Consider the following 13,403-nt stretch of genomic DNA (forward strand, 5'->3'; position numbering starts at 1 on the left):
CTTCCTGGGCGTCCACAGGGGGATGGAGCTGGGGGAGGAGACTGAAGTCTTAAGGGCAAAGTGGGAGCATGGTCGGTGAACGTCTGCCGTCTTCAGGGCAGGGGTTATTGAACTGCAGGTCTCTGTTTTTGGGCTCTGGGTCTGTGGCCCCTGCAGGAGGTTGGACATGAGCCTCTCTCTGGGCTGGCCAAGCGGGACAGCACCAGCCCTGGGAGGTCAGGAGCCCCATCCCCGTGCGACTCCGCAGGAAAGAAGGAAACCTTAGCACACACTGTGCGCATGTTTCGCAGTTCATGACATTGAAAACGATGGAAGATTAATCACATCTGCACATCTGTGCTGACGTGGAGTGTTTTCTCTCTCGATTTCCTGATGTGAGATTCTGGAGGAATCTTTTTCTCCGCTGACCTCCAGCTATTCAGTTTTCCTGTGGCTGGTTATGTGAGCGCCCCCTTCTGTGACCCAGGTCACCCCATTCGCTAACTCACCTGATGTCCGGCCTTTGTCCTGACGCTGGTGTCGGAAGAAGAGGAAGAGGAGGAGAAGGAGCAGCAGGAGGAGGGCCACCGAGACCCCGATCAGGACGTACAGGTGCCGTGGGAGACCTTGGACATGAGTGATGTCATGAATGAGCTGATGATGTCATTTACTGAGCACCTACTATTCCCTCTCACCTCACACAGTCATGCACCAGGGAATGCTGACCCACCACCCATGTCACTGAGGCTCAGAGAGGTTAGTCACCTGCCCCAGGTCACTGGAACCCAAACAGAGGGAACACTTGTGTGTTATTATTTTTTTATTATTTTAAAAAAAATTTTTTTTTTTATCCTCACCTGAGGACATTTTTTTTCCTTTTTTTTTTGTTCAGATAGAGTGGGAGGGAGAGAGAGGAAGAGAGAGAGAGAGAGAGAAACATGGATGTGAAAGGGACATAGCGAGTGGCTGCCACCCGCACGACCCAACCAGGGCCGGGGACAAACTGCAACCAAGGTACATGCCCTTAGCGGGAACCGAACCCGGGTCTCTCTGGACCACAGGCCGACGCTCTAACCGCTGAGCCAAACAAGCCAGGGATTGTGTGTTATTAGTATTATTATTAATTATTAAATATTATCTATGCTGTCCCTGTATGCTCCAGGTAGAACACTAGTGCAGAGACTTGTCACCAAAGCCAATCACCAACAGTCTCCAGACCAGGCCAGACCCAGCTCCCACACTGCAGACTGACACCCCACCCACCGCAGTGGGGCCTGTGTGCACATGGAGTGTGTGTGTCTGGGAAGGGCAGGGGGAGGGCTGTGTCCTTCCTGAGCTGTAACCAGGGTCAGGCTGTGAGCTGAAGGCTGTCACTGTGAGGGGGGTGGCGGGAGACCCGTGCACACCCATGAACCTAGGACTCGGGAGGAACAGATTGTCTGAGATCCCAGTGGGGAAGGGGCAGAGCTGGGATTTGAACCGGGGCTGTGGCTTCTTTTTCTGACTTCACTGCAGCTCCTTGTAGGCTTGTGGAGGAGAGCTCAGACACCGTCGGTGTACCCAGCACAAACGGACATGCACACACGTTTGCACGCACACAACACACTCATGCGCACACCTGTACACACACACACACATATGCACACATATGCACACACAGGCACGACCAGGCACACATATGTACACACACACAGTGTCCAAGCATCTTTGGAGACATCGGTTTTCTGAGAAGAAGGAACTGTCCTCAGGCCATTACCAGGAAGTGGCTGAGCCAAGACCAAACTGAGCTCCTCCCCCACCTCCTCCCCACAGACACTCACTGAGCCCTCCCTGGGCCTCACTCAGGGGCACCAATTTTCAGAGCCTCCTGGGATCAGATGGGAGCTGAGGGGTAGGAGCTGTTCCCTCTCCCCATTTCCTCCCAGCTGCTCCTCCCCAGGGAGGGACCACAGCGTCTCCCTCTTTCATGGCCACCCCACCTGTCACCTGCCAGCCTCAGAGTCCTGGAGCCCTGTGGGTCCCCAGTATGTCTGCCAGGCCCCACCCCCTGGGAGACCAGCCATGCCCCAGCAGGGGGTCTTGTCCTCTCTGGGGCCCAAGGCCTCTGCTAGTCCCCACTCTTGTCTTGGTCTCTCAGGGTGTGGACTCAGGACTGGAGACGGAAGGGGGTCGGGATGGGTGTCTTTGACCTTTTCCCCTTTTGGTCAGTCCGAGTCTCTCCAGCCTCCCTCTGCCCACCGGGAACATGTCTGGGCCTCAGGGATGCGGGTGACGATGAGGCAGGGGTGGGAGTTGCTCTGCCTTTTTCCATCCCTCTGGGAGGTGAGGTCCTCTCTGGCTGCCCCTCCTGTGACCCCCTCACTGCTATTCCAGCCCATGGTGGCCTGTGATCTGGGTCCTGAACTGACCATGAGGACACAGGGGCAGGGCTGGGGGTCCTCACCTGAGTCCAGGAGCTCCAGGGGGTCACTGGGGTGTGACAGCAGGTAGGGGGAGGCACTGCGTGAACCATAGCACCTGTAGGTGCCCCTGTGGGCTGAGGTCACAGGACTGATGGTGAAGTTGGCCTGAGAGGGTGCAGTCGTCTTCTGCAGACGAAGGTGCTGGGGGGGATCCAGAGACCCCTCCCTGTGCAGGTGGAAGGTGTCAAACCAGATCTCAGATCCACACTGCAGGGTCACGTTCGCTCCCCAGGGCACTGAGGGGCCCGGCAGGATGGAGAGGGAGGGTTTCCTGTACATTCCTGGGGAGGGGAAGGTGTGATGTGTAGAGAGCCGCCCCCTCCCACATGCCCTTGACCCTGAGCTGAGGGACCATGTCCTTCCCCAGGGACGCTGTCTGTGATCCTTCTCAGCTCCTCTCAGTGCCCCTGGGTGGGTGTCTCTATGTCTGAGCCCCTCACTCCGCCTTCCTCCCTCCCTCCCTCTGCACCTCTGCCCCTTCTCAGCCTCTGCCCCAGGACCCTCTCCTGCCCCCAGCACCACCAGGGGACCCTGCTCCCAGCGCCCTGAGCAGACAGTCAGGACAGGGCCAGGGCTGGGCTCCTCACCTGTGACCAGGATGTCCAGGGGGGCGCTGGGGGCCGACCACGCATAGGAGAGGCTGTGTCCACTGTAGCATCTGTACCGGCCCCCGTGGGTGTGGTCCACATGGCCCAGGGGGAAGTCGGGGCTGTGCTGCCCATCAAGGCGCTGGGGGTGTGTGAGCCCCTGGTCCTTGGTCAGAGCGAATCTGTCAAAGCCAGCCTCCGAGCCACACTGCAGGGTCAGGCTGTCTCCAGGCAGCACCAGGGAGCCCGGCTGGGCCGAGAGGGAGGGCTCCCTGTGCACACCTGGGAGAAGGGGACGTGGCATCAGGGGACACACACCCCATTGCCCACTGGGGCTGCAGGGAGAGTCCTCTCCTGTCCCTCCCTAAGCCTCCCGCCTGAGGTTCTGTCCCCCAGAGGCCAGTGTCACTGACCCTCGGGTCCCAGGGCTCCACTGGGAACAAGCCTAGGTCAGTCATTTTGTGTTCAGGAAACACATGGGTTTGCACAGTGTTTCCACTCACCTGTGACCTCGAGATGCAGAGGGTCACTGGAGTGTGACCACAGATTGGGGTAGGATCTGGGGGAACCATAGCATCTGTAGGTCCCCCCGTGGGAGGAGTTCACGGGGCCCACAGGGAAGGTGGCCCGGGCATAGGTCCGCCCAGCACTGGACTTCGATTGCGGTTCCATGTGTCGGGACGGGTCAGCTCCTCCCTCCTTCAGCAGATGGAAAGTGCCCGATGTGTCCTGTGAGCGACACACGAGGGACACGCTCCCTCCTGAGGCCACCACAGGGCTTGGCTGGGCTGAGAGGGAGGGTGCTCTCTCCACTCCTGAGGGAGAAGGGGGATCTGTGTTAAAGGGACCATCACCCACATGTTCCCAGTGTGGACTGTGGGGTGAGGTCCCCATGAGCCTACCTGATAATCCCTGAGTGTGAGGGGAGCCACAGTGGGGAGGGCACCCGGGTTCCGCTTACCTGTCACCACCAGGAGCAGGGGGTCACTGCGCTCTGAGAGTTTGCGCTCAGGGGTGTAATACGCACACTCGTAGGGCCCTGCATGCTGTGAGCTGGAGGATTCAATGAGGAAACCGGTCTTGTTGCTGAAGTTCTGTGGGGTCTTCGTATCCCAGGGCTCAGAGCCCCTCTCTTTATATAGAACGTAGGCAGTAGCCTGCAGAGACGCCTGACACCAGATGGTCACAGGGCTCCCCGTGGTGACCAAGGGACCAGGTTCCACCCAGATGGAGGGTTTGGGGACAACTTCTGAAAAGGAATCAAATCCAAAATATCAGGGGAGCTCTTCTCTCCCTTATGATGTCATGAATAAGCCTATGATGTCATGTAATGAGCACCCACTATGTGAGGCACCTGCTGGGGTCTGTCATTCATCCCTCTCCCCTCACACAGTCATGCACCAGGGACTGTGCCCACCACCCAAAACACTGAGGCTCAGAGAGGTGAGTCACCTGCCCCAGGTCACCCAGCCTGGACGGGGCAGGGCTGGGACTGGAACCCGGGACTGTGGGTGCCCTGTGCTCTCCTCATGCTGCCCCAGAGGGACCTCAGCTTCGTGCTCTGAGCTCCTCATCTGCAGGGGCCTGTCCATGTCTCATCTGAGCTGAGGGTCCTTCCTTATTCCCCACCCCCAGCACAGCAGGGACACAGGAGGGGCAGGGGTGTGGGGTGGCCTCTGTGTCTCCCCTGGATCCATCTCCACCCTGCAGATGCCCCCTAGGAAGGTGGGGTGGGCTGGGGCTCTGCCTTCCTGAGCTCTGTGGGGCCCCTTATGTCACCTAATGTGACAGCAGCCTGTGAGCAGGAGGGGACCAGGGATGGACAGACATGACCCAACACTCAGGGAAGAGAAGGGACCACCTGACCCCCCGCAGGAGCAGCAGAGCTGGGAACTGAACCAGGTCTGACTCCAGCCCTCTCTCCTCTGAGCTGAGCCTGGGCTGAGGGAAAGGACCTGGATGCCCCAGACCCTTGTCCTGCCTGCCCCTCCCTGTGCATGTCACCATCACTGCTACAGAGGGGACAGTCCCCACACCACGTCCTGGGTGACCCTGTGAGGCCCCCTCCCCCAGGAGGTCAGAGCCAGAACTGAAAGGAAATCTAAGCTCTGGGCCATGAATCTGTCCTTTTACACTTGGGGACCCTGTGGCCCAGACACGGGAAGGGCGCATCCAAGTCAGTGTCTGCAGAGGGGCCTGAACCCCTCATGACTCAGCCCCTGTCCTTCATGAACACCCCCACCACCTCCCCACAGAGACCGTCAGTTACCCCGCTGTAGGCCTGACTCCGTGTGGGGAAGGGACCCATCCTCAGTTCCTCCTGGGATCAGGATTGGTGGTGGGGGGTCTGTCTTGTCCTCACTTGAGCCCAGGTACTCCTCCCCCATCCCGGGCCCCAACATCTCCCTGGGCCATGACCACCCCAACTGTCACTTGCCTCACTTAACCCTCTGTAGGCCTATCCATTGTGGGGTGAATCCTCAGAGCCCTGAAGCCCCTGGTTCACCCTCAATCTATCCCCTGCTCCCAGCCCCTGGGACACAGCCTGTCCTTAGTGTCGGGGGCATGAGACCCTCTGAGGGAATCAGAAGCATCCGGGGTGGTCTGTGCTCCCTCTGAGCACACACGCCCCATGACTCAGCAGCTGTGGAGATGGGCCCTGTGGGTGTGGGGCTGGGGGGAACAGAGGGTCCTGGAAGAGGACAGAAGGGGTGAGATTCTGGGGCTGACCCTGGGGTCCCCACCTCACTCAGACTCCTCCTCCATCTGCCCGGAGCACCCTAGAGCCCCTCCCATGACCCACGTGGCATCTTCTCCACCGAGGTGAGGGGAAGGGGTAGACAGGGGAAGAGGGTCTCTGAGGGGCAGATGTCTTCTGGGTGACCACCCCTAGAGCCCTCTCTCCCTCTCTTTCAGCTCTTCTTTCTTCTGGGGACAGGACCCTGAGCCTGGCCCGCGTCTCACTGTCTCTCTGTGTCTATGCCCCAGGAGCCCCTGTGCTCCCCTGACCCCACATCTCACATGGGGCTCCCCTCCCAGCAAAGATGCCAACAACCGGTCTGGTGCCTCAATCCATGGAAGGGACAATAATGGGACTCACCTGGGACCAGGAGCTTCAGGGGGTCACTGGGGTGTGAACACAACTGGGTGCTGTTCCTGTAACAACCATAGCATCTGAACGTCCACCTGTGGCTGGGGGTCACGGGGCCCACAGGGAACAAGGTCTGGTTCTGCCCACTGGGGTGTGTCTGTGAGTCCAGGGTCCAGGAGAGCCTGTGTTCTCCTTCCTTAGCCAGAATGAACCTGTCAAATCCCAGCCCTGAGTTACACTGGAGGGTCACGTTCCCTCCTGAGGTCACGACAGGGCTGGGCAGGGCTGAGAGGCTGGGTTTGCTGTAGGATCCTAGGAGGGGAGGAGACAGCATGTGAAATGGGGTTACACCTCCCTCGTGTCCCCCAGGGCTGGGCTGTGAGAGGGCAGAGGCCCTGAGAGCAACTCCCTTCCTGAGGGCAGAGCCTGAGGCTGGGACCCTGAGTGTCCCCTCACCTGTCACCACCAGCTCCAGGGGGTCACTGTGCTCTGACTCGCCAGAGGGGCTGCGATAGTAACAGCGATATCTCCCTGCATGATGGACTGTCGTCCGTGTGATGGAGAACGTGGCCTTGTCTCCGGGGTTCGGTGGCTTCTGTGTTTTCCATGGAGGTGTGTTTCCCTCTTTATCCAGACGGTACTCCTCAGCCCCCAGAGTCCCCTGACATGTGATGTTCACGGGGCTCCCAGGGGAGATCAGAAATCCTGGCTCAGCCTGGAGGGTAGGTTTGGGGGGTGTCCCTAGAAGGAATCAGAGGCTGGGTCCTAGGATATGCCAACCCCAGTCCCCAGCTCCCTGTCCCCGATGTCCCTCTTCTGTCAGTCAGGTCTGCTCTCCTCCTTCCCCACCTCCCTGGGGGTGTCCCTGTGTCCAGAGGCAGTGAGACCTGGGAGACCTGGGGACAGACTCACCTGCCTGCACTCTGGCCCTCAGGCCCACGCTCAGCCCTGGAAGAGAGTCCCTGTGAGAGGTTCGCCCTGACCCCTGACAAGAACCCTCCTTCCTGTGAGCCTGCTGAGTTTCAGGAACTTCTGACAGAGCAGGGCTTCCCCTCCCCCGTCACATCTCACCCAGGCAGAGCAGGGCAGTGAGTGTGGGGGTCATGACGTCCTGTCCCTCTGGGGTCAGCTGAGCAGATGGAAGGGACCACGGTGCCAGAAAGATGGACAGACAGACATGCAGGACAAAGAGACAGACGACAGGTTGTGGTCCCTTGGAGAACGAGCCTGCTGGTCACCAGGATGTCACATCTGCAGCCTATAGGGGAGCCTCTTTCTATCAGCCTGACTCACTTTCATCACGAAGCAGGTAACAGGTGAGGTGACCCAGGGCACATCCTTCCCTGTCAGAGCCTCCCCCGTGGGGTCTCCATCATCCTCAGCCCATCCCTCAGCACCTCCCTGGGGTCCTCACCTCGGACGTTGTCAGGTCCTGGAGATGCTTCAGGAAGACGTGGGTTCCCGTGGGGCTCAGATCAGCAGAGACACGTTCACCCTGTAACTGAGCAGGGCAGGCGCGTGTCCCTGTGACAATGAGCACAGAGGAGAAATGCAGGGAAATGAGGGAAAGAAACACATCCCCCTGTGGCCCCAGAGGTTGGGCTTCCTATCTCATGTGTTTTCATGAACTTCTCCTTTTCCTTAGCGACAGCCTCCAGCCCCTCCTCCCTGAGCACCAGCCTCTGGGTCCTGATCCCCCTCAGTGCCCCTGCTCCTTGGGCAGAGCTGTCCCCAGTTTCATGGCTTTTTCCTAAAAATTAAGGGGCAGTGATTTGGGCTGGAGCTTTGATTGTCGAGGGAAATTCATCTTTATTTAAATATATGTGTACCACCTCCTGCCTGTGTGAACTGAGCAGTAATATCTCCATCGGATGTCCCCTCGTCTTTATTATTATTATTATTGTTATTATTTACAAGAGAACACATTCACCATTATTTATTTACTTTTCAATATGTTTCAATCTTCTGAGGGTTATGCATTACACAGATTCTGTGTGTAATGGCTTTAGCAGGAAGGGACAGATGGACCCCAGGGTGTGGTCACTCAAGGGCTGGCCCTCGCTGTCTCTGGGTTATCATGTCACCAGCCCCTGGGGAAGGGGAACATTCCATCCCCAGAAGCCTAGCACCTGTTCCTGGTGGATCAGGAAGTAGATTGGAGCCTCCTGAGATGCCCCTTGCAGGTGAGGGGACCCAGGGCACATCCTTCCCTATCAGAGCCTCCCACGTGGGGTCCTCCTTTATCTTCACGTCGTCCATCAGCATCTCCCTGTGGGGTCCTCACCATGGACAGTGGTCACCGGGTCTTGGAGATGCTTCAGGAAGACATGGGTTCCTGTGGTCTGCAGAGCTCAGATCCACAGAGACACGCTCACCATCAACTGTGCCGTTCGGGTGAGTATCACTGTGACAATGAGCACAGAGGACAAATGCAGGAAATGGAGACAAGAAAAATGGGTTCTTCTCCTGGCCCCAGAGTGTGGGTCCTCTTTCTCTCTCAGCCCCTGGTGAGCTTCCCTTTCTGACCACAGCACCCATCCCATCAGCGTGGGAAGAAGCCTGTGAGTCATTCCTGCCCCTCAGCACCCTTGCCCCTTGGGAAGGTCTCTTCCTCCTTATCCTGTGACCTTGTCTTCAAGTTTAGTGGACAGTACGTGTGTCATTGCTCTGATTTGGGGAATAAAACATGCTTATGGAATGATTCCTCCGTGGCCCATTTCTGGTGTGACCTTAAGCATCAACGTGCAGTTTCCTGAGTCTCCGTGTCCCCACCTGCAGCAGGTCATCAGGAACCCAGGGCCTGAGAGTGGTTGTGGAGTCCTCGCCCCCGGGACATGGAGGGAGCCCTCCTTGTTCATTTCCACACCTGCCTAAGGCGCGTGAGGTGAGGCATGAGAGGTGTTGTTGAAAATCCACACAACATGGACGATGCTAGACCCACTTAGGAACCTTCACCTGCTCCTCGTCTGAGAAAGGCTCTGTACAGTATTTCTGAAATATGGGGCCATGCTCAATGCACAAAAAGGAAGTGAAATTCCCCCGAATGGAGAGAGAACATGTACAGACAGGGGAGGTCAGAGTTGAGTGGCCACTGGTGCCTGGGCATAGCGAAGATCATCAGTGTGGAGTTTTCTCTGTCTGTGGGGAGAGAAGAGGGACCCTGATGTCATCACAGGCAGGGAGGGGATCAGGGGAAGGAAGTTATAGAACTGACTATTGCACCTTGAAAATCTGAGATTCAGAAGCATGAAGAGTTCTCCTGTCCTAGATCAACTGTATAATATACTTCTTGAACACAAAGGAGATTTTCAGTGTGTGTCAGAACTACCTGTGGGCATGGGAACATAAAAGGTTGGAGATTCCTGCAAATGTGCAGTTGTAGTGAAGACACGATGCTATGGAAGGCTGTGCACAGAGGTACAGTGGGAGTCATTATGTCCAAGAAAACAGAGCTCTAGAAACACGTGGAAGTCATTTTAATGGAAGAATATTCAAATGTCTGATAACATAAGAAAATTTGAATTCTTGCACAACAATAATTGGGGTTATATGAAAAAAGGAAGTGACATTTTAGTAATGAATTGTGCAAATATCTTAGGGGTAAAAATGCCCCAAATGAAAATAATTTGATTTAGCACACTCAAAATATTCTTTCCATCAGGAAGCAGATACAGATGAAGATACAATTATGAAATTGGAAGACAACGTTGGGGAAATTTTGTAGACTGCAATACAGAGAGTCTGGAATGAGAAAGTTAAGACCCAGGGGAATAGAGAGAGAGAGGCCAAAGGGTAGTGTGAGATTCAGGAGGAAAGCAGTGAGGATGACGTCTGCTACAGTCCTAGAGGTCTATGGTTGGGTATTTTACAGAGAAGTGTAGGGAACATGCAGTGCCAGGGTGCATGAATGTATACATGAAATGTGTGTCTTGACATTCATGACAAGAGGTGAAAATTGATGGGAAGTCACATTCAAGCAGAAATATAATGTCAAAAGTTAAGGGGGAAGTCCATTCAAATACAGAATTGTAAATGAAGAATTCTAGACTCATCCACATTTTTATTAAAAGGCCATAGTGAAAGAGTCTGAGGGGAGAAGTCTGTTAGAATGAGAAGATGGGGGCCCATCTGACATCCAGAAACTCATGTCTCATGTGTGAAATTCACACACCAGGTTCCATCTTCAGGAGAATGAGGAGAATTTTGGTGGTCGATCCTTAGCTTCAGAGAATTTCTACTTCTTTGTATTGGAATTATATCGTCTATTAGATATAAGAAAAATTTCCAGTATCTTATTGGAAATAAATCATTTGCAGACATACATGGTCTCAAATATTTTATTGTTTACACACTCACTAAAAGCACACGAAAATAGTAATTAACCCAACAATATTATAGACAAAAAGTAGAGACAGTGAGTTGCAAAAGTGAGAAAAGTAATGGCAAAACAAATAAACTTAGGAAAAGTATATTTGTACATATATTCACATATACATTTAAATTCAAGGAAGGTTAGAAAATATTTGGTGCGAGTGTATGTATGTGTGAGTCCCATAAACACAGAGATTTTCAAATTAGGCCCAAGGAGTTCAGCTAATGTGTAATGACCTTTTCTTACCTAAAAAAGATAATATAAAATGGTTCAGAATTTTAAATATAAATACCAATACTAACAATGTTGGTACTACGCAAATTTGAAATGTAGATATAACCTCCAAATTGTTTGATGAAATTATATTAAACAAATAAATCTCAATCAGTTCGAAGCAGGCTGGAAAATTTAAAAGGAACTATTTGTTTTTATTTTTATTTTTTATTAATTTATGTTTGTTTCGAATGTTTCTCCCTTTTTTCCCCATTGACACCCTCCGTAGCCAGCCCCCTCACCCCATACCCGGCTTTGTTGTCTGTGTCCATCGGTTCTGCGTACATGCATATAAGTTCTGTGGTTTATCTCTTCCCTCCCCCCACACCCCTTCTTCTGAGGTTGTCAGTCTGTACCCTACTTCCATGTCTCTTGGTCTACCCAATTCCTCAGACTGTTATGTTCATTATATTCCATAAATAAGTGAGATCATGTGAGATCATGTCTTTCTCTGTTTGGCTTGTTTCGCTTAGGAGAATACTTTCCAGGTCCCTCCATATCATCTCAAAGGATAATAGATCTTTCTTTCTTACAGCTGCATAGTACTCCCATTGGTGTACATGTACCACAGCTTTTTATCCATTGTCTACTGATGGACATTTGGGCTGTTTCCAGATCTTAGCAATTGTAAATAGTGCTGCTACAAACATGGGGGTACATATATTCTTTCTGATTGGTGTTTCAGGCACCCATCCCATCAACGTGGGAAGAAGCTTGTGAGTCATTCCTGCTCCTCAGCATCCTTGCCCCTTGGGAAGGTCTCTCCTCCTTGTCCTGTGACCTTGTCTTCAGGTTAGTGGACAGTACGTTTGTCATTGCTCTGATTTGGGGAATAAAACATGCTTATTGATTGATTCCTCTCCGTGGGCCCATTTCTTGTGTGACCTTAAGCCCCTTGCAGGTGAGAACTGCCCCTTGCAAACGTGCAGTTTCTTGAGTCTCTGTGTCCCCACCTGCCAGCAGGTTGTCAGTAACCCAGGGCCTTAGAGTGGTTGTTGGAGTCCTTGCCCCCGGGGACATGGAGGGAGCCGTCCTTGTTCATTTCCACACCTGCCTAAGACGTGAGGTGAGACATGAGAGGTGTTGTTGAAAATCCACAAAACATGGGATGAGTGCTAGAACCCACTTAGGAACCCTCACCTGCTCCTCGTCTGGAGAAAGGCTCTGTACAGTATTTCTGAAATAGGTGTGGGGGGCTCGGCGCGTTATGCCCGCGGTTTCACAGCGTTGACCCTGCGCGACCCTCCACCGCCACTTAGGCGGTAGAGTTGGGCCTTGTCTGGTGGCGCCGTCGGGAGGGCCTGCCCTGGCGCGACACCCGGCTTCACCATGGTCCCGCGCTCCCTGCTCTGCTCCCAAGGCCTTATACCTGTGGAGGGCCGCTTAACCATCCTTCTTTCCCTGGGTAGTTGCAACCAACCGGCCTTCTTCTACCCACATCGTGGCGGCTCCCTAACAAGTATCCCATCCCACGAGGGCGCCGGACACTGGTCGGCGTGTGGGTCGTCTCTCCACACTTGTGGAAAATAGCCTCTGGGTCTTTCCTGGCTATTTTTTCCCTCCGCCTCCCGTGCTGCTCACAAAATGCGGATTAGGCGGCACGGAACCGGGCACTATGAAGATCTCTTCGCGTAACAGAAAACAGATGCAAAGTCGCAGAAACAAAGCAAGCGTGCTTCAGTGAGCACAGTCGCATGAACCCGAGCTCAAGGTAATTACCCACCCGTCAGCCCCACCCTACAGGTTGCAAAATATTCTGCCATGGCCTCCATATCGTCTTTCAGGATCATCTTTGAAAAAGAACAATCTATTAATTCTTATTCTTTGGAAAAAACAACATGTATATGACCGCGTGACTGCAAATGTGATGTCACGCTGTTTTTTTTTTTTTGCCAAGAAACAAACAACCTAATATGGACTTGCACGTATTGAAGAGTTCCGCAGTGGGAGAAGATAGGCCCTAGATTTCTGAGTAAGGGGAGGAGCGCATGGGGGAAGGGGCGTGGCTTCTATAAGGCTACTTCTGCTTCCGCTGAGTCAGGTGGCTCCCGTGGTAGGAGAAATCAGGACTTCCGCTCTGCTCCGCTTCCAAGCTCTTGGACGCTAGCCCTTCCAGGCTCCTCTTTGCAGCCGCCGTAAAGTGACTCCGCTTCAAAGCTCGTGGACGCTAGCCCTTCCAGGCTCCTCTTTGCAGCCGCCGTAAAGTGACTCTGCTCCGTCAAAGCTCTTGGACGCTAGCCCTTCCAGGCTCCTCTTTGCAGCCGCCGTAAAGTGACTCCGCTTCAAAGCTCTTGGACGCTAGCCCTTCCAGGCTCCTCTTTGCAGCCGCCGTAAAGTGACTCTGCTTCAAAGCTCTTGGACGCTAGCCCTTCCAGGCTCCTCTTTGCAGCCGCTGTAAAGTGACTCTGTTTCAAAGCTCTTGGACGCTAGCCCTTCCAGGCTCCTCTGCCGCAGCCATAAAGTGCGGTGTCGTGGCCACGCCCCTTTCGGCGCCTCTTGTGATGCCGGCGCCCTGGGCGTTTTTGTGATGCCGGCGCCCTGGGCGTTTTGCGCGGGAAATGGAAGCAGTTCGGAACTTAAGTGCCGCCGGTCTCACTGTTTTCGAGGAAGCTGCTGCCAACTCCACACTTTCGCTGGCC

General features: G+C 54.2%; 2 protein-coding genes across 4 annotated transcripts; both read right to left on the reverse strand.

Moving 5' to 3' along the window:
• Window positions 1-1,757: 1,757 nt before the first annotated feature.
• Window positions 1,758-4,299, reverse strand: LOC118632014 (leukocyte immunoglobulin-like receptor subfamily A member 3; the record flags this gene model as incomplete). The annotated part of the gene is made up of 4 exons (XM_036264579.1): window positions 1,758-2,722; window positions 3,029-3,310; window positions 3,532-3,843; window positions 3,990-4,299. Coding segments are annotated over 4 exons (1,443 nt in total), but the record flags the coding sequence as incomplete, so codon positions are not given.
• A 1,110-nt stretch (window positions 4,300-5,409) lies between these two features.
• LOC118632015 (leukocyte immunoglobulin-like receptor subfamily A member 6) lies at window positions 5,410-7,698 on the reverse strand. Of its 3 annotated transcripts, none has more exons than XM_036264582.1 (6): window positions 7,534-7,698; window positions 7,191-7,248; window positions 7,032-7,067; window positions 6,576-6,860; window positions 6,129-6,431; window positions 5,410-5,720 (listed from the first exon to the last, which is right to left on the reverse strand). In XM_036264582.1, the coding sequence occupies exons 2-6, from the start codon at window positions 7,222-7,224 to the stop codon at window positions 5,542-5,544; spliced, it is 837 nt and encodes a 278-aa protein (XP_036120475.1). In that variant the 5' UTR covers window positions 7,225-7,248; window positions 7,534-7,698; the 3' UTR covers window positions 5,410-5,541. The 3 variants fall into 3 exon arrangements, with proteins under 3 accessions (XP_036120475.1, XP_036120474.1, XP_036120473.1); XM_036264581.1 differs by having other exon boundaries at window positions 7,191-7,274; XM_036264580.1 differs by having other exon boundaries at window positions 7,191-7,377.
• Window positions 7,699-13,403: the final 5,705 nt, after the last annotated feature.

This window comes from Molossus molossus, unplaced genomic scaffold, assembly GCF_014108415.1.
Source record: "Molossus molossus isolate mMolMol1 unplaced genomic scaffold, mMolMol1.p scaffold_m16_p_17, whole genome shotgun sequence".
Lineage (NCBI taxonomy): Eukaryota > Metazoa > Chordata > Mammalia > Chiroptera > Molossidae > Molossus > Molossus molossus.

What these genes read in the sequence shown, in the direction of transcription:
- LOC118632015 (XM_036264582.1), bottom strand. Translation starts at nt 7,224, where the DNA reads ATGACCCCCACACTCACTGCCCTGCTCTGCCTGG. An exon ending in CCTGGAGCTGGTGGTGACAG is followed by an intron (nt 6,432 to 6,575) that starts GTGAGGGGACAC and finishes CTCCCCTCCTAG; the next exon opens with GATCCTACAGCAAACCCAGC. An exon ending in CCTGAAGCTCCTGGTCCCAG is followed by an intron (nt 5,721 to 6,128) that starts GTGAGTCCCATT and finishes GTCCTCTTCCAG; the next exon opens with GACCCTCTGTTCCCCCCAGC.